Source organism: Leiobunum rupestre, chromosome 6 (genome assembly GCF_980474605.1).
Source record: "Leiobunum rupestre chromosome 6, qqLeiRupe1.1.hap1, whole genome shotgun sequence".
NCBI classification, from domain to species: Eukaryota; Metazoa; Arthropoda; class Arachnida; order Opiliones; family Sclerosomatidae; genus Leiobunum; species Leiobunum rupestre.
The window spans coordinates 34892938-34919564 of record NC_143389.1 but is presented as its reverse complement, the minus strand read 5'-3'; the positions used below and the strand labels follow the sequence as shown (position 1 = coordinate 34919564).

At 40.3% G+C, this 26627-nt stretch overlaps 2 protein-coding genes across 2 annotated transcripts in view; both read left to right on the top strand.

Annotated features, from left to right (window-relative positions):
• Positions 1-26627, top strand: part of LOC149940717 (platelet-activating factor acetylhydrolase-like) — a 333976-nt gene that overhangs the window by 160897 nt on the left and 146452 nt on the right. The window lies entirely within an intron of this gene.
• LOC149940722 (aquaporin AQPAe.a-like) overlaps positions 1-26627 on the top strand; it is a 128232-nt gene that overhangs the window by 1863 nt on the left and 99742 nt on the right. Inside the window, exon 3 of the mRNA XM_090178213.1 lies at positions 1822-2186. Within this exon, the coding sequence (XP_090034339.1) occupies positions 1822-2186 (365 nt within the window). The remainder of the gene's footprint in view (positions 1-1821; positions 2187-26627) is intronic.

The window sequence follows — 26627 nt, the reverse complement described above, 5'->3', positions numbered from 1 at the left end:
CTTTTTTAGTCGATAAATGCAACTGATTTTACAACTGACTTGTGAGTTTGGGGTCCTATTTAGTCGATCAATGGAACTTATTTTGCAACGGAGTTTGGGCTCCTTTTTAGTCGAAAAATTGTTCTTATTTTGTTACTGATTTTGGGATCATTTTTAGTCGATAAATGAAACTTATTTGGCAACTGAGTTTGGGGTCCTTTTTAGTCGATAAATTGTTCTTATTTTGTAACTGAGTTTGGGCTCCTTTTTAGTTGATAAATGGAACTTATTTTGCAAACTGAGTTCGGGGTCCTATTATGTCGATAAATGGAACTTATTTTGCAAACCGAGTTCGGGGTCCTATTATGTCGATAAATGGAACTTATTTTGCAAACTGAGTTCGGGGTCCTATTATGTCGATAAATGGAACTTATTTTGCAAACTGAGTTCGGGGTCCTATTATGTCGATAAATGGAACTTATTTTGTAAACCGAGTTCGGGGTCCTATTATGTCGATAAATTGAACTTATTTTGCAAACCGATTTCGTGGTCCTATTATGTCGATAAATGGAACTTATTTTGCAACTGAGTTTGGGGTCCTTTTTAGTCGATAAATGGTACTTATTTTACAACTGATTTTGGGGTCCTATTTAGTCGATAAATGGCACTTATTTTAGTTTGGTTCACCTCGCATTAAATTAAATCCGACGTTTCCACGGGTCCTTTTTTATATTACCTATATAGTCGATAAACATTTTCGGTAGTTATTTTACCACGGAGTTGGGCTTCTCCGAGAGCGTTCCACCGCCTACAGAGTCCCTCAAGCACTTTGTTATCTAGAAAGATTACGGGAACATACTTTTGAATTATTCAACAAGCCCTACGTAGCGCATCTATCCTCTATCAATTTCGCGATAACAATTGGTTAGATTTAAGTATTAAATGTATTTTGGTGGTATATGAGATCGTCAACAACGGAGAGGTTAAGTCCAGCCAAAGCGCAATCGTAGGGAGAACGTATAAGAGTGAAAACGTGGCTTTAAGGCGAGCAGACTGTTTACCTCCCTTCTCGTTTAAAGCGAGGGCTTAAGCTGTTTAACGAAGGCAGCGTGTGCCTGAAGCGAGAGGTCCACGGGCCGATAACAGATTATCGAGGCTCTTGAATTTTCAAGTGGGTTCGCGTGAGGGATTGGATTACCACGCGGAATTATGGCTAAAATCTAATCGAGAAATCGTCGCTTTTCTCAATATATAAGAGATATATCATAATGAAGATTTCCAGTCTATATTGCAAATTTAGTATTTCGTTTCGTGGAAGCGATTAAGATCTGGTCGAAATCTTCACGAATACTAGAGAGTTTAAACACCGGAACGTGAACGTGTAGAAAATGTCTAAAAGTATTACACGTACCCGTACAATTTTTACTTTAAATTAGTGTTGTAAGTCGGAAAATGTTAAGTATTTTATCGAAAAAAATAAAAAATTCATTCAATGATTAGTCTAATATTGTTTGCAATTTTAAATAAAGCGGCATTTTCGCCTCATTTTTTCGAATCTAAAAGTAAAACTAAACCTCTAGACTAGTTTAAACTGATTAACAATGTAACACTATTAATATTTTGTAATATTAGACATTTTATATCGGTTAAAAGTTAAAAACATTAAAAACCTTTAAAAAGTAGTTTATGTTTAAATGTTTTATTTTTCCGATTTACGGAAAATTTTCCGCATTTTATTTTTCCGGAAAATTAACAACACTACTCTAAATTTACCAAAAACCAATGGTTAATTATTGTGATGGTGTTGTTGTGATTTATGGTTGATAAAGTGTCCATTTACAGGTGGAGTCGCTGAGGACGCAGATCAACCGGAAGCGCTCGATGCGCGAAGAGATTCGAACTTTGGAGTTCTGGCGCGCGATCATCGCGGAGTGCCTTGCGACCTTTTTCCACGTATTTTTGTTGTGCGGCGCCCACATCAAATGGCCGGCCTACCCTTACGCGCCCACGGCCTCCACGGTCGCCATGACTTGCGGACTGTCCATGGCCACTCTGGCCCAGTGCTTCGGACATATTTCAGGCGCCCACGTCAACCCGGCCGTCACGATCACCATGTTCGTGACGCAAAAAGTGACTCTCCTCAGAGCCCTGCTCTACATTACCGCTCAGTGCGGGGGTGCCATCGCCGGAGCCGCACTCCTCTACGGGTAAGTGTCTCAAAACCTCATATATATACCTCATACATACATCACATATATCCGCGATAACTACTACCATAAGTCTATAATATTGTTCCATAAGTTTTCACTTTGGGAAATATTTTACGGAGAGCTAGTAGCGGAGTAACGTCATCGGAAGAAGAAAATCTCCCCCTAGCGAGGCGTTGTCAAGGGCTTCGTGCGTGCGACGCGTTAGCGAGCGGACGCGAAACGGCGACGAAGCCCGTAATGCAGGCTGTCTTGTGAATAGCTCTCAGTAAAACTTTAACATGTGAAGAACAGGAAGTGCCACACTTATGTAACAATATGAGACACTTATGCTACTACGTATGCTTAGTAAAATTAAGAACTCCGTAATGAGGACGTAGGATGTGGATATTTTTCGGTTGTTCCGAAATTAAATCAATTACTTTGGATTACTGAACTCTTTTTCAAAAACGAGTAGCATACGTTAGTCTATGAAGATTTAGTCTTTGTCCGTTTGAATTTGCAACGGCTCTATTGGTGTGGCAGGTGAATAGTTTATTTCGGAGTAAAAGATGTACACTTGGCAGGTTTTTGAGTAATAAGTACCCGCTTTTAGTCCTAGAACAGCTGGAAAGCATTTATTATCTACTTATTATTTTTTAGGAATCGTTTTTCACCCCGGCTAAGGTACACCAACCCGAACTATTCGCAAAGAAGGAACCATATCTAGCTAGGATTGTTAAGTCATGCCTGGGCTTGCGTTCTCAGCAGTATTTTCCATAAATAAAACATGAATTTATTTATAACCGCGCCTAAAAATCGATCTTTGGAAACCGACGTTGAGAAGGCAATCAAAAGAATGCAAATCTTACGCATTTTTTGATAAAAAGAAATTATTAGACGGAATTTATTCGAGTACTCCGGGGTAAAAGGAGTATACACTTTTTGTTCTCTTTCAATTTGTTCGTTTGCTAAATTTACTCTACTTGCATTACACTGTTGACCATTGGTAGGAAAAGTTTTACAACATTTTGCTCTTGATTGAAAGTAGTTGTAGTTTATTTTATAAGTTTGTCTGCGGAAAAGCCCAGAATAAACATTTCATCCAACATATGGAAAAGGGGGAAATAATAAATTATTAGATTAGAAATTATGTTTACCAAAAAAAAACAGAAAACCGTTTAAATTTTTAACGTTGTTGAAGATAATTGTTTGGATATTCCCCGAGTTTTTAAAATGAAATAAATTTCTATCGAAAGCAATATTTTCTCTTGAAGAACTAAGCAAATAACAAATGCTTGAGTTGTTTGAAATTTTTCCAAACACCAAAGGTTAAGAGTGAAGTAGCTCAGCAGAAGACGCCGATAAAAATGAATTTTATGGCCTGCAGAAAAAAAATATCGCGGCTAAATAATACTTTCAGTCAGTATTTTCTCGTTTTATTGAGCATGTACTTCAAATGAAATGAAGAAGGGTTGTACGTATAGTAGAGGCTTTGGGCCTTCACTAGACCCTTGATATTGTCAATTCCAAGTAAATTAACTTTAACTTACTCTTAGAACCACTACTTCCAACCAAACATTCGATATTCACATATGCTACCAATGAGCTGCGTTGACCAACCGTTGGAAATTTCAATTTCTACCGGGTTTAAACTACCGTCTAGCGTAATTCTATAGCAGTATAAATCGGTAATAAAAATTCTATAAATCGTTGGTGTGGGGGGTATAACTTAAAAGTCTAAAGTTGTGAATTATGATTGCTAGCAGATTCCGTTTGGAGATTACTAGGGCTTAGTATAGAGATAAAAAATATAAATAATGGGTGTCGCCAGTCGTTTTTCTCTGGACCTCTTTTAAATGGGCTCTAAATTTGCCCGTCCCGCGAGACTCAAAGTTAAACACTCTCAAAATAAGAAAGTGAAACTCAATCTTCTTCATCCGCGGCCTCGTCTTTCCGAAGCTCAAAGGAAAAGCGACAAGCCAAGGCGCAGGGGGAGGCGGGGGGGGGATTACGGAATTGAAGGATGGATCCTTTAAAAAGCTCTTTATAGCAAAAATCCATTATAATAATTTTCATATCTTTTTCTTCTGGAGCGAAAACCGTCAACTGCAGAAATTCCCTAAACTGAGCGGCCTTTGCTAAGATCTCATAAAAATTAAAGTGTCACGGCCAAAATAACGACTTTTTTATATACTACGAGGAAGGAACGAACACTAATGTCGAATCTCTTAAGTGAAAAAAAATTGACTCGAAGAAAGAAATGTCAAAAGCACTCAAAATTAATTTTTGTTGCGCGCACAGATAGACACTAACGCCTACTGATATTAGCGATATTACCAGGTTCAATGTACGGATATTAGTCACTTATAGCTCAAACTGAAGGTGAACTGACTATATTGGTAACGTTCCATTCGGATTATTATTTTGGTAACGTTCCATTCGGATTATTATTTTGGTAACGTTCCATTCGGATTATTATTTTGGTAACGTTCCATTCGGATTATTATTTTGGTATCGTTCCATTCGGATTATTATATTGGTAACGTTCTGTTCGGATTATTAGTTTGGTAACGCTCCATTCGGATTATTATTTTGGTAAAGTTCTTTTTGGATTATAATTTTGGTAAAGTTCCTTTTGGATTAAAAATTTTGATAGCGTTCCATTCTTATTATTATATTGGTAAAGTTCCATTCGGATTATTATATTGGTAACGTTCCATTCGGATTGTAAATTTGGCAACGTTCATTTCGGATTATAATATTGTTGAAGTTCCATTCGGACTATTATATTGGTAACGTTCCATTCGAATTATTATTTTGGTAACGTTCCATTCGGATTATTATATTGGTAACGTCCCATTCGGATTATTATATTGGTAACGTTCTGTTCGGATTATTAGTTTGGTAACGCTCCATTCGGATTATTATTTTGGTAAAGTTCTTTTTGGATTATAATTTTGGTAAAGTTCCTTTTGGATTAAAAATTTTGATAGCGTTCCATTCTTGTTATTATATTGGTAAAGTTCCATTCGGATTATTATATTGGTAACGTTCCATTCGGATTGTAAATTTGGCAACGTTCATTTCGGATTATAATATTGTTGAAGTTCCATTCGGACTATTATATTGGTAACGCTCCATTCGGATTATTATATTGGTAACGTTCCATTCGGATTGTAAATTTGGCAACGTTCATTTGTTCATTTCGGATTATAATATTGTTGAAGTTCCATTAGGACTATTATATTGGTAACGTTCCATTCGGACTATTATATTGGTAACGTTCCATTCGGAATAATATATTGGTAATGTTCTGTATGACCTATTACATTGGTATAATACATATTAACTTAATTTTCTGTTTGTAGAATTGGTATTGTTTTGATATCGGTATAATTATCTATCTTGTTAAAATTTAATTTCTGCTGTTTCCGTGAAATTCTATTTGGTCTAATACCCGTAAAGTTCTATTCGGTGCCGTTTTCGTGAAACTACAGTTGATCTATTAGAGTAAAATGATATTTCGGTAAAGACCTATTTGCGAGCCCATTCTCTTGTTTCGCTAATGAACTGGCCAATTTCGATGTTCGGAAATTAGTTCCCCCGTCAAAAATGTCGAAGCTGCACCTTTTCCGGAAACCACGGCAACGCATTCATTCGAACTGTATACGTCTAAAGTCAAACAAACGCGAAGATTTCGAACTGACGCATCCCGAAATATATTCCCGAGAAATAGGGTGGTACACTGGTAGGTAAGCCCATTCCAATTTGATCCAAATTCACACGATGGAATCGGATTATTTGGGAGGTGACCGCTTACTCGAAATGGAATTGCCAGCTGAAAACTCGGGCGCCAATGATCGAAAGATCCGTTCAAAGATTTACGTCGAAGAAATAAAAACGGGAGGAGGGAAATTATCCGGAGAAGCGAACGAACCTCGAAGAGCTAATTTAGCGAAATTGACTTTCACTCGAATCAGGGAACCAGCGCCGAGAAACTATCCTAGCTTTAAGCTAGATTTTTATTGCCGGAAAAGGAGTTCCCCATTACTTCCACCCTACTGACAAGGGATGTCGACCGAACGCCGTTCCAATTACCTAAGGGTTACGGCGTTAGTTGTCCGTACTATACATCCCCCGAAAACGTCAGTGAAACTCTGGAACGGAAAAATTTCACCTTTGTGAAAACCAAAACCACGTAACGTATTGGTGGGGATTTTTCCGCCGCTGATGGCTGGATTCATGATTAAATTTATATTAATCCTTAAAGGAAAAACCACGTTATTTACGTTACGCGAGGTTTGCTTTCGGACGACGAACTTTGGTGCAAAAATATCGTTACTCCCAATCGGAAAATGGCTTTTGTGAATTTTCTTAATTTATTGTTAAGTTGAAGTTGCATAGTTTTGGTAATGATAAAACTAGAAACTAAAGATATATAAAGTTATCATTTCGCAATATAATTTGAGAATCCTTTGAACACTAACAAAAAAAATCTTAGTTACCGCATTTAAGCTCCGGGCTGGTCACTACGCTTGACGTTACGCAGTTGCATCGACGCAACTAGTTTAACAGAATCGTCCGATTTTCTCGTATAAAACTATTGGCACTTGGCCAAATAGCAATTCAGAAGAGCTTCGGATTCCGGTGTTAATATTTAAAGGGCAAACTCTAGTTTCGAGGATTGTTTTCTTTAGATCTCGTACACTATATCATTTAGCGTAAAACTTTTATTCCCTCCCCTCGCCTTGCCTGGTTCACATAAAACGTAAAAGCTGAGCTGCTAAAGTGATAACCCGTGACCTCCGAGTAGCCCAACTCGAATTCCAACAACGCGAGGCGATTTTCTCAGGTATGGTCGTAATAAACGCTCAAAGAATGCGGAGTACTTCCAATCAAAGATAAATTTATTAGTTTCGTCTGAAAGTTTTATCACACGCTGTTTCAATTTGCTAAAAGTCTCGTGTTGCTGCCGCGAAACAATCAATTATTAAAACGATGGTTAATTAATAGCGAGGCACGCTTTCTGCTATTCGTCATTTGCGGCAATATAAATACGCTTGGTTATTTAATAGTTTAATACAGATTAAAAATATAATTATTTTGTTGAAAATTAATCTAACGGGTAATTTGTGTACAATTAAATTGATTGTTAAATGAATAATTCAGTTTAGCAGGTGCTATCTCCAGGTCAAAATTCTAAGCTCATCTTTTGGGAGAAAAACCTCGCGAACGTTAACGGAATTTTGTACCCCTTATTTAAATTAACACGAGTATATAACTGATTTAACCTTAATACGTATACAATCTGTTATATCTAGATTCTTGACAAAAGGTTTCACTGCCAGAAGCGATACGTAAAGTTATCATCTTCTTATACAGGGCGGCCAGGGCTGGTATAAATACGCCCTCATAATAAACGCGTTTACTCAGTAAGGGCCGAGTCCCCAGGGTTTAAATAGCCAAGGAAGAATATGCAAATTAGACGGGCCAATTTTTATCAGTGTTTGCGCTCGACAATATTTTGTCGCGTGAAAAGAGGGAGATAGTGTCACTAGTGTGGTTGGAGGCGTTGACGCTGAAGAAGCAGGGTTGGCTGGGGACACTCCTCGACGTAACTTCATTATTACTCCCTTCGACGTTGTTCGTCTTTCGGAACGCGGAACTTTGTCGCGTGGCTAATTAACTGGCCATATTAGCGCGCGATGAAACCGGGAAGAGTTGTTTATTAGGACGCTGGACGGTGGCGTTATCTGGCGTCCATCAGTGACAATTATGAAAGGAGTCCCCGCGTTGGTCATCTTAATTAAAGAGAGGGCGCGACGGGACCAGCGGCCAAGATTGAGTTTCATTAAAGCGTTCAGCCACCCCCACTCGGGGTCTTGTCCACTCCGGTCAAAGGGAGAGAGAGAGGCTGCGGATGACATATCCCTCCTCGTCGTCCACGTCATTTCGCGGGAAATGACAAGAGACGCCACCCCCCGCCCCCTCCGCTCACTAGCCGACATCCTTTTCAAGAGCTTTAATGTTGTATTAGGCGCGACACCTACATACATTTTTACCGTACGCGAGTATCGAAGGATTGGCTCGCTTTCCCAAAAGCCGACATTTCTTCGCTGCTTCACTTAGAAGTCGTTTCATTTATTATTAATGGACGAAATTGTCATTCTTTGGTGGAGATTTTGCGTTGTAAAGCGATTTTATTTTATATTATTAGACCCCTTTAGGTATGTAACGTGATGAACAATCACAATTGTCAGTGGTGGTGCCTGCTAGGAGCAACAAACACAAGGAGAACGCAGCTAGCCTTTAAACACGCTAACGCAGTGTTGCGTACAAATTTCATTGGACGAGCCTTTACGCTGAGCGTTTTACGGAAATTGGGAAGAAAATTTCCGAATTTTCCCCTTCCGACGGCAGCAGGCGATAATGCGTCTAACCAATGAAAACTGTACGCGAGAAAATGGACCACTTTTGACGGGCTGCGTTCTCCTTGTGTGGGGTGTTGTGTTTGTTGCTCCTAGGTGCCAGGATGTTTTTATCAAAAGTGGTCCTTCTTTTTTAATATTCACGAAATTGAAAGAAGGTAAATGGCCCTGCTTATAGGGCTTAAGTTGAGAAGGCATATTCTGGAGCTCCTCTAAAATCGATTTGTGGGCTACCAAGTAGAACGAAATGTAGCCTGTAGCCTACGTAAAGAGTGATAAAATACGCGAATAACTAGAATAGTCCATAATGAAAAAGGATAAAAAAGCTAAACCCTAAACAAATTTGAAGAAATAAAAAACTTACAAATAGCTCATACCAATAGGTCTTCGAGCAAACATAAAGACGCGAATCTCGGACCAAATAGATCTTCGAGTGAAAAAACTAATTAAAATAAAATAGCCAGAAATTCTCCCCCTATTCGACTTTCCAACGCGTTTTGAAATTTTTAATATTTCGTCTTCTCTTTTTGGTGTAACAGTCGCGAGCCAGATTTCCCGCACGGTACTGATGAGTCCCAAATAGGACGAAACCGGTCTACCGTTGGAATTTCTGACTATTTTATTTTATTTTTATTAGTTTTTCACTGGAAGATCTATTTGGTCCGAGATTCGGGTCTTTATGTTTGCTCGAAGACCTATTGGTACGAGCTATTTGTAAGTTTTTAATTTCTGAAAAATTTTTAGGGTTTAGCTTTTTTATCCGTTTTCATTATGGTATTTTCTACTTATTCGCGTATATTATCAATCTATGCAGTCCATAGCCGTGGTTCCTTTTAATTTAATCTAGCCTACGAAGCCTACCTCTGACGCAGAGTTCGACTCTTCCAAGGTTATTCTACGATTTAAACTTAATATTTTATGGTATTGAGTTTGTGTAAAATAACTTCATACGCAATTCCTGGTAAATAGCACTGGCAGTCGTTGGCACGTCTGGCACGAAGGACTCGCGGTTATCGAGAGCGATTCGGCTCTTTGGGGAACGGCTAAGGTATTTGTTTACCTTGTTATTATTATGCAAATAATTTCGAGACACCATATTGAACTAGCGTCATTATAGTGTGTAAAATTATCTAAATCAAAAAGTGGTTTTGGTATACGAGTTTTGTAATCCGCTATCTGACACGCTAGATTTAGAAACGAGGTAGCATTACCAAAATGATGTGAGAACCAAAAGTATGTTTATTTTTACTATACCGACAAGGAGACAACCTTGAAAACTCCTAAAGGGAAAAGTTTCAATGGTTATTCGTTTTGCCATGGCAACCAAAACTCTTTTTAACAACTCAAATTTAAACATTATCTGCGTAAAATAGCATGGGAAAATCACAGATTGTAAGGGTCCCTCCCCCCTTTTGCCAATTCCAAAAAATAAAAAATAAAATTTTGGTTAAACCATTGGGTAAAATCGATAAAATTGTGTTTTATCAATTAAATACAATTCGTGATTTTCCCATGCTATTTTACGTAGAGAAAGTTTAAACTTGAGTTGTGTAAAACCATTTGGTTGCCATGGAAAAACGAATGGCCATTGAAACTTTTCCCTTTAGGAGCTTTCATGGTACATGAAGGTCTACTCAACCGCCGAGTTTTAAAAAAATCGGGGAGAAACACCTCGGGATGTCACCTTGTCAGTGAAAACTCGGAACCGCTCCTTCCGCGTTGAGTTTGTAAGCTCTCTCCTCACTGGTTTAAGGAGTTTTCCTCCTAGTGCTTCGGTTTCCCCTTTCCATTAAATCTTGTGGAGGTTAACGGTAATAGTGAGTGTAGGGAGCTGTTGGCTCGCGTGGTATGAAGGACTTGCCACCACCTAGGAGCAACAAACACAAGGAGATCGCAGCTAGCCTTTAAACACGCTAACGTAGTGTTGCGGACAAATTTCGTTGGACGAGCCCTTACGCTGAACGTTTTGCGGAAAGGGGGAAGACAATTTCCGAATTTCCCCATTCCGACGACAGCACGCGCTAAAGCGTCTAACCAATGAAAACTGTACGCGAGAAAATGCACCACTTTTGACGGGTTGCGTTCTCCTTGTGTGGGGTGCTGTGTTTGTTGCTCCTAGCCACCACTCTCCTATAAACGCAATATCAGCCGACTACCTGAATTAATGGCATTAAAAGTGTCTAGTTGACTTGGACCTAAGATGTTGCCTGATTTATTATATTGTTATTATTTCTTTTGGAGAAAGCATATTTTGAGATGATTTATAGTGTTGCTCAGAATTTCCCTCGCCGTCGAACACTATGCTTCTTCTTCCTAAAACAATCAAATCGCACGCCGATGACGTTTTTCCTCCCCCCCCCCCTACTAAGGCAAGGGGGGAGGGGGGAGTTTGACCATGGTGCCCACTATAAAATCCTATACTAACTATTTAATTAACGCATTCTTGGTATCATGATTAGAGCATATCCTATGATAATAATGTATGAATAGCACAAATAAATTCTACCTCGAGTCTTGGATTAAAAATAGTATTACTTAACACTATTATTAATCCAAGTTCGAGGTAAATAATAATAATTTAGAACTTTTTCGTGCTATTGTTGAGCATTTTTATTTTTATAAAATTGAAATATAATTAGAAGAGCCCCAAGGTCATACATTTAAAATAGTGGGTTCATCCCTTTGTCTTATATATACCACCTGTATAGAAGATACAAAGATTCAAATGAAAAGATCGTAAACAATTAAGGTCCAATTATCGCGTCATTAAAATTTCCTTATCTTAATAAATGCAATTAGTTTTTCGAGATTCCGGTATTTCAGAAGAATAGATTGAGAATGAAACTCGCTTATTACGAATTCTGTAATTGATGTCACCAAGGGTCAAACTATGTATTAATTTTTTTTTAATTTACACACCAGTTTTTAGCGTCAAATATTAGGAAATGCATTATAAATGTTAATCTTTAAAAGGCTGTTTTCAATAGATTTGAAATAAAATTTACTGCCAACAAAGTTTAAATCCAATAAACTAGGCAAAAAATTACCCCTAAATATGAAACTTTAGGGAAACATATCAAGCTGTTGAGAAATTAGAGCCTTTTGGATATATACGACATTTGTAAAGTATACCTAGTTATCACTGAAATAACGGGTCCCAATTATACGGAACGATTCATTGTTACGATAAACGCAAGCAGAAATTCACCAAAATCCAACGACGAGCTAACGAAAGATATTCAGAAATTGGCCAATCGGTGGCGACAATGGGCCGGGAAACTATTCAATCTGTGGATAAATTTGCCAAAATACCCGCGTTTTCCCTTCTAAGAGCGATCCAATTTCTAAGTTTAAGATCGGTCAATTTGTAAAGCAATCGACAGTGAAACCGTGAGACGTCACGACGCGGGGGTAACCCGCGAACGCCAGCCTTATCCGCGCGAAGACGTTGGCAAATCTGTTGAGGGTCCATTTGCTCCGGCGAAGAACCTCGATTTTCCTATAAAAGCGGTGATACGAGCGGGAGTAATGGACGGGGCGAGAGCCCTACCTGTATAGAACCCAACAGTTTCCTTCCCGCGCCCTGTTTCGTCGAGAATTCAAATTACCTAAAAGCCTTTTAACATATTACGCTGGTTATGTAACGGAGGAGGGGAGGGGCCGATATTCTCATAACACACACCATCTGCAGATGCATTTGGAAATTTCCAAACTGTGCCGGCGCGATTCCAAATTGCGCTCATGTATGCGTACACAAATAACAGATTTATTAATAATATATATATATATCCAGTACCTTATCTGCCGCCTCCCCGATCCCGGCGTACTAAGCTTGTCGTCTCTTCAACGAAACACTATGTACGAAGACACAGGAACCGGAACTGTGCAGGCGCGTTCCGGTTTTGGTTTCGCAGCTTCATTTAAAGGTGTACCGCATATGACGTATTTCCACGTTTGAAATAATGTCGTCTCCAGGTGGCGCTACGGTTGGACTTTATGTTGAGGAGACGTTTTTGCGAGGAGATAATAATAATAATCAGCTAGGCTAATACCCAAGGCCTAAGTCATCGAGCGATTTTGAAGCCATTAATTCAGGTGGCCGGGTTACAATGCGTAGGAGGGTGGTGGCAAGCCCTTCTTGCCTCGTGAACCAACAGCACCCTACTCTAACTATTGGCCGTTAACCTCAACAAGTTTTTATGAATCTGTTATTTGTCCTTGATGTATGTAAGCGCGTGGCCCTAAATGGATCGCAGTTTGCAATAACTGGTGGCTTTACCGGGTAGTCGGGGTCCGGCTCTTGTAACCCATAAGGGTGGTGGCACCTAGGAGCAACAAACACAAGGAGAACGCAGCTAGCCTTTAAACACGCCAACGAATGGTTGTGTACGAATTTCATTGGACGAGCGTCACGAGCCTTTACGCTGAACGTTTTACGGGCGGGGGGAAGACAATTTCCGCATTTTCCCCTTCCGACGGCAGCAGGAGCTAAAGCGTCTAGCCAATGAAAAACGTACGCAAGAAAATCCATGACTTTTGACGGGTTGCGTTCTCCTTGTGTGGGGTGTTGTGTTTGTTGCTCCTAGGTGGCACACTGTAAGATGTTAGCCGTGATCAAATGGTCCTATCTCCACCTCTGATTTCGGTCAGGTAGGGACTGGAAACTGGGCTTCGTCTCAGACTAACGGAGATGGTCCGGGCATACTGGTCGCCTCGGCGGAATTGGTAGACTGCTGTGGGGTGGCGGGTCTCCGTATGAGGCGCTGTGGCCGTTTCCCGGCCTTTTGGAGCCCATCGGGATCTCCGGTGCCGATTGCGCCGGGTTACGCTGGGTCGCAGTTAGGCCGTAGTTCCCCTTTAGAAGCCTTTTCTTAAAGGCTAGTCACTCTACCCAAGTAGGTCGGGTGTCAGCTGGAGATGCTAGAGCATCCGCTCTTATTCTTACAGTTGTGCGCGAAGTGGCGAGGTGGTCGACCCATTGCTGCGCATTTTGCTGGGTTGAGTGGCTTGCGTCGAAAGTGTGACCATCGTGGCTGTTTTGTCACCTGCCTGGGGCGGTGGACGTTGGCGTAGGGCATAATGATGAAGACCTCCGGTGATAAGGATTTAATTTCCAGGTACATCGGGCTATAAATCTGATAACACGTATGTAAGAGCATCGGCGCTATTGAGATTGTGACGTGTTTACGGAGAACACAAAAACGAAACAACAGGGCCTAATTAAATGTAATCGGTGGTTTTCATCTTTGCAGTTTATCAAAAGTGGTTAGAGAATACGTGGGCGTTTGAATTCCGGAAATAGTTTTGGGAAAATCGTAGAATATGATTGGCGCAACTAATCGATTTTCACTCAGATTTTTCACTTTCTTTAAGCACCTGACTAAAAGTAAAAGCTTAAAACCGGACTTAGGAAAAAGGTTTACGTTTCGATATCACTAATGTCATAAGTAACGTAATAACATAAGTATGAGGCTATTGTTTTATTGCTAATTTTCTTTGCGAACCGTTTTTGACACTGGCACCTAGGAGCAACAAACACAACACCGCACACAAGGAGCGCGCAACCCGTCCAAAGTCGTGAATTTCCTAGTGTACCGTCGGAAGGGGAATATTCGTAAATTGTCTTCCCCCCCCTGCCCGTGAAACGTTCATCGTAAAAGCTCGTCCAATGGAATTTGTACACAACACTGCGTTAGCGTGTTTAAAGGCTAGCTGCGTTCTTGCGTTTGTTGCTCCTAGCTTGCACTAACGTCCAACTCCGAACTTTGAATAGCAACCGAACTGAGTATTATATTATCGTATAATTCGCCTTGGGAATATTTAGACACTAGGGACCCGCAATAACTCAAAAATTAGTTCGATTATAATTTTTGTTAATAGTCATCCACATTTTGTTATTTGTTATGGAAAAAAATCGACCTCAAAGGACAGAAATAGGCCAATTAAAAGTTGGGAAAACAAATGTATGGACGCGGGTCTTAATAGTCGGTCAATAGCCGACCGATCGATTCCTATAGTGTATATTTTCCAAGGCGCTCCCCGTTTCAGAAAAGGGCGATTTTTTCCCCACCGCTACAAATTGAAGACGAAGAAGAGTAGGGGGGGGGGCAACAGCGGCATCTGTGTGTCTGTGCCGCTGGCGTTGGATGACCCTATACACGCCCTCAAAGTATTGCATCGTTGGCGAACGGGGCTCTTAAGACTTTGGAGGCTTAACGGATTCTTCTTATCGCAAAATGCCGCGAGAAAAAAAGGGGGAAAGAATGCCCCTCCGCATCCACAGCCCCATCTCGCTCTCGCTCTTCCTGCTAAAATCTTCTCTCTACCGCTTCTTAGTTGTCTCCCACTCCTCCTCGCTACTCCTTTCGGGTTTCTTCTTCGGTTAGTAGAGGGGGGACGCTGTTAAGTCCGAAGGCACCTCGCTCGGCGTCCGTGAGAAGCAGACGAAATTGCTTTTGATTGGATTGAGTAACGCTTGCCTCAATTTGAGGAGCAACGTTTTTATCTGGGCCCAGCACGGCCGCCGGATGCGCCGGAATCCGCAGTTTTAACCGGCGACAATTCGTTTCATTGACCCCCTCTCGCGCTCGATATCGTCGTCTGTCAACCTTTCCGAAATCACTTCTTTCTAGGCATTCAACTGGCGAAACGCTCGCGCGTGGCTCTAGTCATTATTATTACAACGTGGGTGGAGTGCGCTAATCAAATTAAGCGAATAGAACTTTCAAATCAATGTTATTATTATTGCAACTCTACTCGACCGATTCCGCGAACAAACATTAAACATTAAGTCCTCATCCAGGGTTGGCTCACCTGATCTCGAAAGTAAGATACCTTCCAGAAAATATTATCTAGATTCCATTCGCTTAATACTTAAAAGAGGAACAATTAATCGTGTATTCGATCTTAAATGAATCTTCTTAGTTTTCACTTCTCTGGTCATTTTCTTCAAATTGGGAGATTTCTGAAATCAGTAACTAACAAGGAGACATCCCGAGGTGTAACCCACCGATTTTGTTCAAACTCGGGGGATTGGATGTATCATAAAAAATACTAAAGGGAATTTATTCAATGGGCAACCGTTTTGCCATGGCAACGAAAAATGTTTTTGACAACAAAATATTTAAATTTTCCCATTGAAAATAACATGGGATTCTGACCTATTCTTAGGACCCCCCTGTGAAAAATTTTAACAAATTTCAAAAATTCGAAAATGCCAAAAATAGAAAAAATAGATAAAAATTGACAAAAAAAAACATCAAAACTGATCAACTTTTGATCAATTTGAGGACAAAATCCCATGTTATTTTCAATGGAAAAATTTAATATTTTGTGTTGTCAAAAACATTTTTCGTGTCCATGGCAAAACGGTTGCCCATTGAATAAATTCCCTTTAGGATTTTTCATGATACACGAAGGTCTACCAATCCCCCGAGTTTGAACAAAATCGGTGGGTTACACTTCAGGATGTCTCCTTGTAAGTAAATCTGTAACTAATGAGAACAATTTCGTTTGATTTTGTGACTTTAAGGGTACGAGATTTTAGACAATTATAACATAAATTATCCCATTAATATAAAAAAAACGCAGCAACCCGGAAAAGTGGTAGTAACGACTTGTTTCTTTCCGTCCGATCCGGAGCCATCACGCGAACTGCCTTTTCCGTATCCGCGACACCGCACGTTGGCTTTCATTTCAGCGGAAAAAGCTCGTCGCGATGGATGGCTGATCAGCTAACGGCAGGCCGAAAGTAGCCGCTCGATCCCAGCACAGGCTCGCCTCCAATCTCTCCGCGCTCTGGTCTCCGCCGAGGAAGCGTGCTCGGAAAATTAAAAGGAACTGCGTCCGGAGCCCAGATCGAGTTTTCTACCCGGAGGTCTCGGGAGATATTTGGTCAAGATGGCTGCCGTGGCTCCAAAGAGAGCGATAACACTAGCCCTCCGCTATAGAGATGATGACATCACGCGAAAGCGACCTATACCTGGAAAAAACGAAGCCATCGCTTTCTCCGCGGAACACGGTATTAAATTCCTTATCGAAACTCCATTGGGAGAAAGCGAGTTTCAAATTGGCCCCCAGAATTGACCGAGTCCACCGATTGCAGAAATCCAGTCTTATCTACCAATTAAAGGAGGTGTACTTCGGTCTGATCTCTGAAACATGACGGTCATCGTACAAAGCGAGATATTATAGAGTGAAAAATACGCGGTGTTTCAAAAGGTGATGCAAAAATTTGAAGGAGTTGTAGGGGGTGAGTTGAGAAGTATGCCTGTGTTTTTCCCATTTTCCTACGATGAGTTAAAAGATCGCCAGATAGCTTGCAAGTAAGGCCTATTAGCCCCTGGAAGTAGGCTGCAGCAAGCGAAAACCCTGCAACAGGGAAATGTGAACATTCAGGTTTGGGTTCGTGTGATAGGTGAAAAAGGACTTTGTAAACCAATCGAGGTAACCAGCGTAAAAAAGTAAACCTAAACAGTATTTAAAGTCCCTGCTCCTTGGTTTTGCGTTTGTTGCAGTCTACTTCCAGGGGCTAGTAGGCCACACTTTGAAGCTCTCTGGCACTCTTCATTTTTGCTTCACCTTTTGAAACACCCTGTATATGGTTGCGGACAAATTAGTACTATTTAAAAACTTCTAGATATTTTAAGCGAGAAACTTGGATATCGTAGTTTTTTAGACACATGTATGTAACCCGGCCACCTGAATTAAAGGCTTCAAAAGTCGCTTGATGACTTAGGCCTAAGGTGGTGCTTTGGGTATTAGCCTAACTGATTATTATTATTATTATTATTATTTTTAAGAAAAAATCGGTTGAAACGTCGTTCCAATATGAGTTGGCAGCGCGATGTAGGTATACGTCAAATACACCGTAGCAAAAAGGATTCGATCCAAACAAACTGGCACCGAGTATACGTATAGAATAGTAAGAATATCACGGAGCGGAACTAAGCGGCTAATGGCTAATAAACTGGGAACGTCTTAGTCTTACGGCAGCCATAAAAGAAAGCAGCTGGTCAGCGACCGGACGAAGGAAATGTTATTTCTAGACGACCAGACAAACGCGAAAGTATTCCGAATGAGTTGGAAGGGAGCGAAATAGATTAGAGAAAATAGGCTCTCGTTCCATTCCGCGAGATAAAGAGATTCACCACTGGCCAGAACGAGAGAGAGGGGAGAGACTAGTCGTGTAGTCCCTGAACAAACAAGCGTCCGGCACGTTAAATAAAGATTGGCCTGTATGGAAATTTGGTGTTTTCTTTAGGGCACTTACTACATCACTCTTCAGTCGTACTTGTCCGCCGTCCACGTCCATTGTTTCAGATGCCCGCAGTTATTGACTTACTTTCTCTCTCTCTCTCGGACTACGCGAGACCGGGATTGGGATAATCCTGACGCCGTATATAACCGGTCGTTTACCGGCTGGCTGCCCATTAAGAAGATTAGCCCGACGACGTCAGATTGACCGTATTGATCCGTGCCGCTAATGACAACCCTCCCCAATAGCCCAAATTAATGCCATCTCGACCCCCTATTTGCCTGAAATTCCGTTACTTAGTCGTCATCCACGGCGCGATTGGCCGCCATCCACGCTCAATACCAGAACGACACGACTCTACTCTGCTCTACTCTCCTCGTTTTCGCTTCAGTGACCTATCGACCTTGAAAACAACCCCCGCGTGCTACGACTTTAAGCTCGGAATGGCCAGTTGTCTTCCCCCCGCCGAGAAACGAACCCCGTATAAACGAGAATGAACCGCCGAGCGTGTAGACGTCATATTATAGGAAGGAGCCTGAGGGTTTCCACCCTCGCACCCGCGAGACTCGCTATACACGCGCAGTGGCACCCAAAACGATAAAAGAACGACAGGCATTTCACCCCTGACTGAATAGAAACTATTGGGAAGGGGCACTGCCCCACCCGCTGAACCCCTCCAGGCACCCCAAAACCGACGGCTCTCCTTCTTACCGTTAATTTAAACTTCTGGGAACGTTGTCTGTATGGGGAAGCAGATCACGGACACCCTACTTTTGTTCCACGCCTAGATCAACACATTTTATACAATAAGAGGGTGGATGGAAAGCTCGCTTAGAGGACTGCTGCGGCCGTCTGCTCAAGATCTAAGATTCGGCGACAAAACGAAGTAACTCCTCATCTTCTCTAATTTGATAATTATATATTCTTCACCAAAAATCGAAATCATTTTAAGTTAATTTAATAAAGGTCCTGAAAATTTACAAGATTAAAAATCTGATCAAAAAGTTATTGCAACGTATCCAGGGCCGGATTAACCAATAGGCCGAATAGTCCTGGGCCTAGGGCACCAAGAGGGTTCGAAAAAAATAAAAGTACAAAACTTTGCTTTTCACAAAATATTTTCCGGAGTTATTTTAGTAAATGCGTCCACCCCTATGAACCACAAACGTTTGATTGTCACCTTCTCTGACGGACTGCCGTCTAGCCCCTGACGTCTGACGACATACTAAATATGGCAGCAAAATGAATTTTCCTTCCATTTCTCAATTATAAATTGAGGAAGCGCCTAGCTCGCTTCGCTCGCTATTGAAAGGGGGGCACCAAAATTAACTTGGGCCCCATACAGTCTTAATCCGGCCCTGAAGGTATCAGATTTTTGTCTTGGAGTTAATTGAAATATTGCTATTTTATCCTATCGTATTTCGCGTAAAATATTTTTCCAAAAAACGTACGATAATTATAAAAAAATATGGGAGCAATTATAATTTTAATTAAACTCCATTTATACAGAATTAGTCAACTATTCCTCGTTGAGGAAATGTACAGCGATGAAGAAAAATGATAAAACCGAGAGGTGGGACATTTGCCTCTTTTGTGTACAGGATTTTGGATTTTTAAAAAATCAAAAAAAATTATTGTGGATTTGTCATATAAAGTCTATAGGAGTGAAATTTTGGATTTGTGAATTTTTTTCCAAACTTTGGTACGGGATTTGGCCAAATGACCGACCCTCGGATAAAACACTGAGGTTAAGGCTCGCTACGTCAAGTCGCGAAGCAAAATGAAACATTTCCCATACCAAAAATAGCATTTGGGAAGATAGGGCGTTTGGGCTCCGAGATCGAGGAATGTGGTCTTTACATAGTCCAGCACGGGCCCTGCTCGGCGATCTCATCAACTCGGTCCCACTCTCTCCCTCAGCAGGTTCTTTGTCGGAAAAGACGAATAAATTCCGAGTTAATATTCCGGGCGGGAAATGTGGCGGGAATCGCTTTCTGCCTCCCACTTACTCCGTATAATATTTATACTCGCTGTTCTAAAGTTTGGATGGAAGGATTTTTAAGCGAAAATCTTCGGTCGTCTCTCTCAGCTCGCGAGTCGGTTTGGACTTTTCAATTAGCCACGCACATATTTTAAACGAAACAGAGCCTCGGGAATCGTTAAAGAACTTCAAACGGAGCCTCTTTGTCTCGGTCATCTTTCCTTCCTCGTCTTGTTTACGGTAAGCAAGCCAAACCATACTTTGATGCTAATGGAGGATTTATCCCTGCGCACTCGCGGCGGACCCAAGATGGTCACTCTCATTTAGACGCTTTCATTTGGAGAGACAACGCCGACGTAAACAAACAGTCGTGCCGCTTTCAAAATTATTATTAATTTTCACGAATAATAATATTTTCGCCAAATGTGCCTTTTCGTTAAAGGGAATATATCCCCAGATATTTGGTGTGGAACACCAACGTTTGCGGCTCTGGCCGCTCTTGCCTTTTTCTTTAGAAATGTTTGGCGCCACTGTACAGGGAAATTTGAAAAATTGAAGGGGTCTTCCGTAAAGATTGCTTTGTCTCGTGTTAAATTCGATTGTTTTTGCTCGTTTACATCGTTTTCAGAAATGGATGCTTCATATTATTGATTGTTTAACGTTTATTGAAGTCGGCTCATTTCAAATGAAATCAAAATGTGTATTTGTAAATAAGGATTTAGGGAAAAATTAATTAATAAATTAGTGGCGTTTTTCACTTTATTTGTAAGTAAATGCAGTGGTGTAGTCGGGCCAGGGCGTCGCCCCGGTGCTTTTTTCAAAGGCAGGGCCCCGCCCCGCTTTGGTTTTTCCATTTGGCCAGGGCGCGCCTTGCTTCTAAATCATTTTTCTCGAATAAAGGGTGTGTGAATTTATGATAAATTTTGCCCGCAGAAAAATACCATAACAATTTCAAATCGTTACCTAGGTACGGCCAACTTCGATCACGCTAAAAATAGTAGTTGGACCTACATTTATAGCAGCCAACTTCGGTTACGTGCGAAATCGAAGTTGGCCGTACCCAGGTAGCGCCCCGGTTCTTCTTATTTTAGGACTACACCACTGAGTAAATGTTGCAGTTGGTATCGAAGTTCACGGTAAACTGCGCATGCTCTAGCGCTCATAGCGGCCGTGTCAAAGAATTTCAAATTCATGTATTGGCGCGAATCAAAAGTTTGCGAAATAGTGTTCTCGTCGTCCGTTTGAAGCGCTCTAATCCGACCCCAAATTCGCGTTTTTTTCACCCCGTTTTTACACGCTTCTTTATGGCGGGAAACTCGTCCACTTTTTGAGTACAACGTGCTACTAGGTTAATACATACATAAATATATATATTTATGTATATACATAAAAAAATGGTTTATTAGCAAAGCTAAGCCTTGTTGGGTTTTAGCTTTCAGTTACCACTTGTGTTAAACATTTCACGTGTATATCTATGAAATATACTAATTACGATCATTTGGATAAATGAAAACGTATAATTATAGTTAAAATTTGAGTACCGCTGACATCTGGTGATTTTAAAATATTGTTTTCGTCGGAAAAAACAAATGTAAATATTTAAGAAAGTGAATGAAAATGTCGATTAATTCTCAATTCGTTTCATAATGAACCAAAAACCAACCGTAGGACTCAATATTGTGGTCGGATTATAGCGATTTTGGGCTGATTTAGCTAGCCGCTATGGCCTAGGGAAGCCGAGCGCATGCGCGGTGGAAGTTACTATTAGTGTTTTTAGGTCAAGTCATGGACCAAGAATCTAATGGGACCGAGGGGTCGGACATTTGCCTGTTTTGTGTACGGGATTTTGGATTTTTTAAAAATCCAGGATTTTTTATTGTGGATTTGTCATACAAAGTCTATGGGAGCAAAATTCGTGGATTTTGGATTTGTGGATTTTTTTCCAAATTTTGTACGGGATTTGGCCAAATGACCGACCCCTCGAATGGGACTCACTGTTCCCCATATTTTGACCCAATAAGCGTGGCCTAAATCGGAAGGCTTACTGAGATACAACAGCCGCTTTGAAGCGCCTCAAGAATTCCGTTCAACTATCACTACGAGAGGGTTAGGCGACAGTACGTGCGAGAAAGTTAGGTTAGGCTTAGTTCATTAAATTTTGTAAGTTTAGAAATGAAAGATTCCAGTGAATTTGATAAAAAAAACTCAGCCATACGCGGCTTACTGGTTATTTTTACTTAACACAAACGATAATTACCATTACTTAAACTTTTAAAGAACCAATTTCAAAAATAAAAAGTCTAAAACTTAAGCGACAACAACACTTAACTTTGGAAGCGATTGGTTTCAAAACGTGAATTTTGGTACTGCATTTAAATAAACCTAAATTTAACTGTACTCTATTTATTTTGAATTAATTATTTCGAAATTGTAAATAGACTTTTCAATACGTTCCTAGATAAACGAGTATACAATATACCACAAACACTATACAGCGCTTCGTCGGTAGGATTTTCAATTGAGTTTATTATTTGTTTTGAAAAATTTGATTTATGTCCAGCCATATAAGTCGATTTTTCTTTGTATACCGCTAAGGTAGGATATATTTCCAAGATACAAATATATTATAAATGAAATATTTACGCAATCAATGATATATCGTTATTCATTGTGTATACAACGGTTTGTTTAAACATTTTACCGATAAATGGGATATTTATAGATATTTAACCAAACAACTGGGTTTTCAGGACTGCCAGATAAACGAAAAATCTGTCGACGCAAATATGGGTCTATTATTTAACTCCGTTGCTATAGAATGAATAAACGCGGGCGCCCGATAACAACGAAAGACAGAGACTCAATATAGACTACGCGTATAATAAACGCGCCAGTCTCGAGCGGCGAGATAAGGCGCGAATATAAAATTTTATGGACGCGACAAAATAGGAATTAAAGGCTCTCCCTCAATTCTCAGGCTGACGCCCGCGCCGGAGCTAATACGGTATAAGCTTTTGTACATCGGAATTTACATAAACCCGGTCTTCGTTCGAGCGAGATGGAAAAGATACCCTTAAACAATAACCCATAAGACTAGGCGCGACGTATTCAAATATACCGTCAGGCTATCGGAATAATATTATTTCTTCCAAAAGGGGGACAGAGTAAAAAAAGGGTCCGGAATGGTATAGCCAAACACGCGCTCCTAATGATGGAAAATTAAGCGGAAGAATTCGCGAGGATAATCTTGGTGAGTAGATTTCCCTTTTCTTCGGATGGAAATGATATCTAACGACCAGGCCGAGAGAATTTCGTGTCAGCCAAAGAATGAGAATGACTCCATTGCCCCTCGATTCGTACCTTTCGGTCCAGTCTGTTCAAGAAAGTGGTACCAACTACTAGATCTAAGAAAGGATATTAGCGTACGAAGGAAAAGAGGTTACGCTATATACCAAATTTCATTTTCTTTCCTCCGAGGAGAATTTACCTCAACTATACGGTCTGTCTTTCTCGATGGATGAGATTTCGCGAAGGTATACACCTCGTAAATCGTTACAAAAGCTTCGGTACTTCGTTTATGTTTCGTTCGTAGTAAGTCCTAATTTACAAGCTAAAACAATTAGTTTAAAAAAAAAGGTACGTAATATATGTTTTACCTATATAGGCCATAACACGTACCTTCAGCGGATTGGCAAAGCTTTAGTCTGGTGAGCATAGTACCCTGGATTTTCCCCCACGCAAGCTAAAAGGTTGATGCTGATGGAAAATTACCAAACCAAAAGGTGATTTCAATTTGAATTGCACCAACTCAACCCCATTACTAAAGCGACAGGCCTCAAAGCAAAATTTGTTCGTGGCTACGGGAATCGTAGGTTGCAAGCACAGTGGCGTAAATAGACCAAGGCACCCAATCGCCTTGCCCGCGTAATTTATATAGACCACAAGCATAACCGTCCTCACGACGGTTGAACTATCAGTAGCGAATGTTTAGACTATAGGAGCAACAAACACAGCACCCCACACAAGGAGAACGCAACCCGTCAAAGGTCGTGCATTTTCTTGCGTACATTTTCCATTGGTTAGACGCTATAGCGCCTGCTGCCGCGCCGGAAGGGAAAAATTCGTAAATTGTCTTCCCCCTTTCAGTAAAACGTTCAGTGTAAAGGCTCGTTCAATGAAATTTGTAGGCAACACAGCGTTAGCGTGTTTAAAGGCTAGCTGCGATCTCCTTGTGTTTGTTGCTCCTAGATTGAGAGTCTAGAGTATGTCCCGTTTTCCCATCTTGCATTGGGGTCCTATCTTTCTAGCCATTGTCGGGGCATTTTTCAATGGTAGCTATGATCCCTTGTGTATTACCCCGACTACAAACGTAAAATATTAAATTATACTGATATTTAGTTATTTATAATCCTTATTTTCCACCATTGGATTAATTTTAGAAAGTCGGTATTTTTTACCAGCTTATTTGGGAAAATTCCCTTGAGTCTGAGCTTATTATCAGTAGAAAAAGATATATATTTATTTATAAAAATATATTATTACTAACAAGATGTGTAAAAGAACAGATAAATATTGAAATAAAATGAAAATACAGATCGTAATAAAGAAGTTAAAATTTCATATTTCGTTAAAGCAGAGGGAGCCAAGCGAGCGCAGCTTTCTTGGGATGCACTCGAAAAACAACTTTCCAAAACGAATTTTTATTTTAAAAACTTTTTGAAAAAAACACGTAGAATGGAACGTTATTAAGGCCCGCTTTTTAAGATTTGACCTCTGAACTATACCAAATTCAGTGGCGATGCCCGGATCAAGTATAGTTTATTTCCTTGAAGAATTAGATGTATTTTATCCTCATTTTTATTTTATAAAAATAGAAAAATATGGTGATTCATACTGAAAATTGCAAATTCTATGCTCTCTGTAAATAATTTTCTGTCAAAGTTTTGAGGAATTTAAAATTGAACCACAGAATCTTTTCGCCTATTTCAACTTTTTTGTGGCCGCCTTTAAAATTTCAGGTTATAGCCAAATGTCAGACTCAATATTTTATTCTTAATGTTAAGAAACATTCCAAGTCCCACGCGATAGCGGTTACGAAAGAAAGTTTCAATTTAGTTAAAACCTAAATTTTCCTAGAGGGGAATTTAATTCCGTTTTTCAAATGACTTCCCTTTACGATTTTCCCCTTCACATTGAAGCCCAAAAGAGCGGGAAAAGCTTTTAAAACGAACGAAACGAATAAAATACATCTGGAAAACGCACTCGTACTACGACCGGCGACAACGCGAGTTTTATTTAAATAGACCTGACATAAAATTCTAAAATCTCCAAATTGGCCAAGAATAATCCCCGTAAAAGGGGGCTTTAAAAGGGCCTCGGAATTTGATAACGCGAACTGCCATTTCCATCGTTTCAAAAACAATTAGATTCCTCCTTCGTACAAAGATATATCCTTTAAAAAAACGAACATTGTTGACAATGGCTGACTAGCTCCGGAGTAAGTCAACATCCTTTTGTCATTTCCAACAAGGACTCGCGATTACTTCAGGGTCGGTCCTATCGAGCCAGCCCAACATCCGCTCGTTATAAATTAACTAGGCTTAAGATTTTAATTATAAGAATTAACAAAAGGAGGGTCCGGACGCTCCAAACGAGGTTCCCATTTAATTAGTCTGTCATCAGAACTCCCTTATACGTTCTCAATTAAACTAGACAGAAAAGAATGCTCCTTTTTCGACGCTGAGAGGGACACCATTCTAGTCAGCGCTGACGGAACTGGTGGGAAGGGTGGCGGACTGCGCGATTGGAAATACGAAACGTCGTCCCTCGTATTCGTCAACCATGAAATATATAAATAGGGTAGTTTAATTTACCATTTGGGGGTGGAATTGTGGTCGAACATTGGGAACACAATTTTGATCGCAGTCTATGGTGAATAATGACATCTCCACTTGGCACAGAGAGTGACTATTAATGGTTATAATTTTGATCATTTTTAGTTTTAGACTTTTTCGCTGATCGGTGGGTGTCATGTTCGAATTTTCCGCCGGCCCGAGAGTGGGGCTGGGCCCCGTTATATAATAAATTCCGGGCCCCAGAATACCCATTACTACTAGAGATAGCTATCCGTTTTCAGAGTTATACCAGAGAGAAGTATAACTCGTTTGTTCAAACACGGGCCCCGGTAATTTGTTCTAGCTTCCCCCTCTGGCCTGGTTAAGAACAGGCCCGACAAGAGAGGGGAAAACCGGCTCAAATGACCGGGGCCCGTTCACAAACGAGATATACTCGAAAAGGTATAGCTATCTCCAGTACTAATGACTCTTTTAGGGCCCGTAATTTATATTTCACTCCGGCCCGGGCCCGCTCTCGGCGGCGCTATGTAAGAATGGTCTCAACTAGAGGTCGGCGGAACGAATAAATTAACCGACAAAATTTCGATTAACCCTAAAAAGTTGGGTTAATTGTTTTTTATGAACATTTTAAACGAATAAACAACGATTTAACATACAAAAATAATCGGTTTTTTCGTATATTTTTTGGATAATTTGCGGTTATGAATAAAAATAAAGAATTGGATAATTTCTTATTCAAACGCCGACCTCTAGTCTCAACAGAATCAATTTTCCTAAATATTAATAAATACATTTTGGTTTCGCAGTATGAATAGAGTAGAGCGGCATCAGGTATTTTTCAACCGGTTATCACTTACTTAGTAGGGTTAGAATAGTCGGTTTAACAACAACGAGGGGGGAGGAAAGAGGGTGACTAGCGAAAGGGCAAAATGGGGGAAG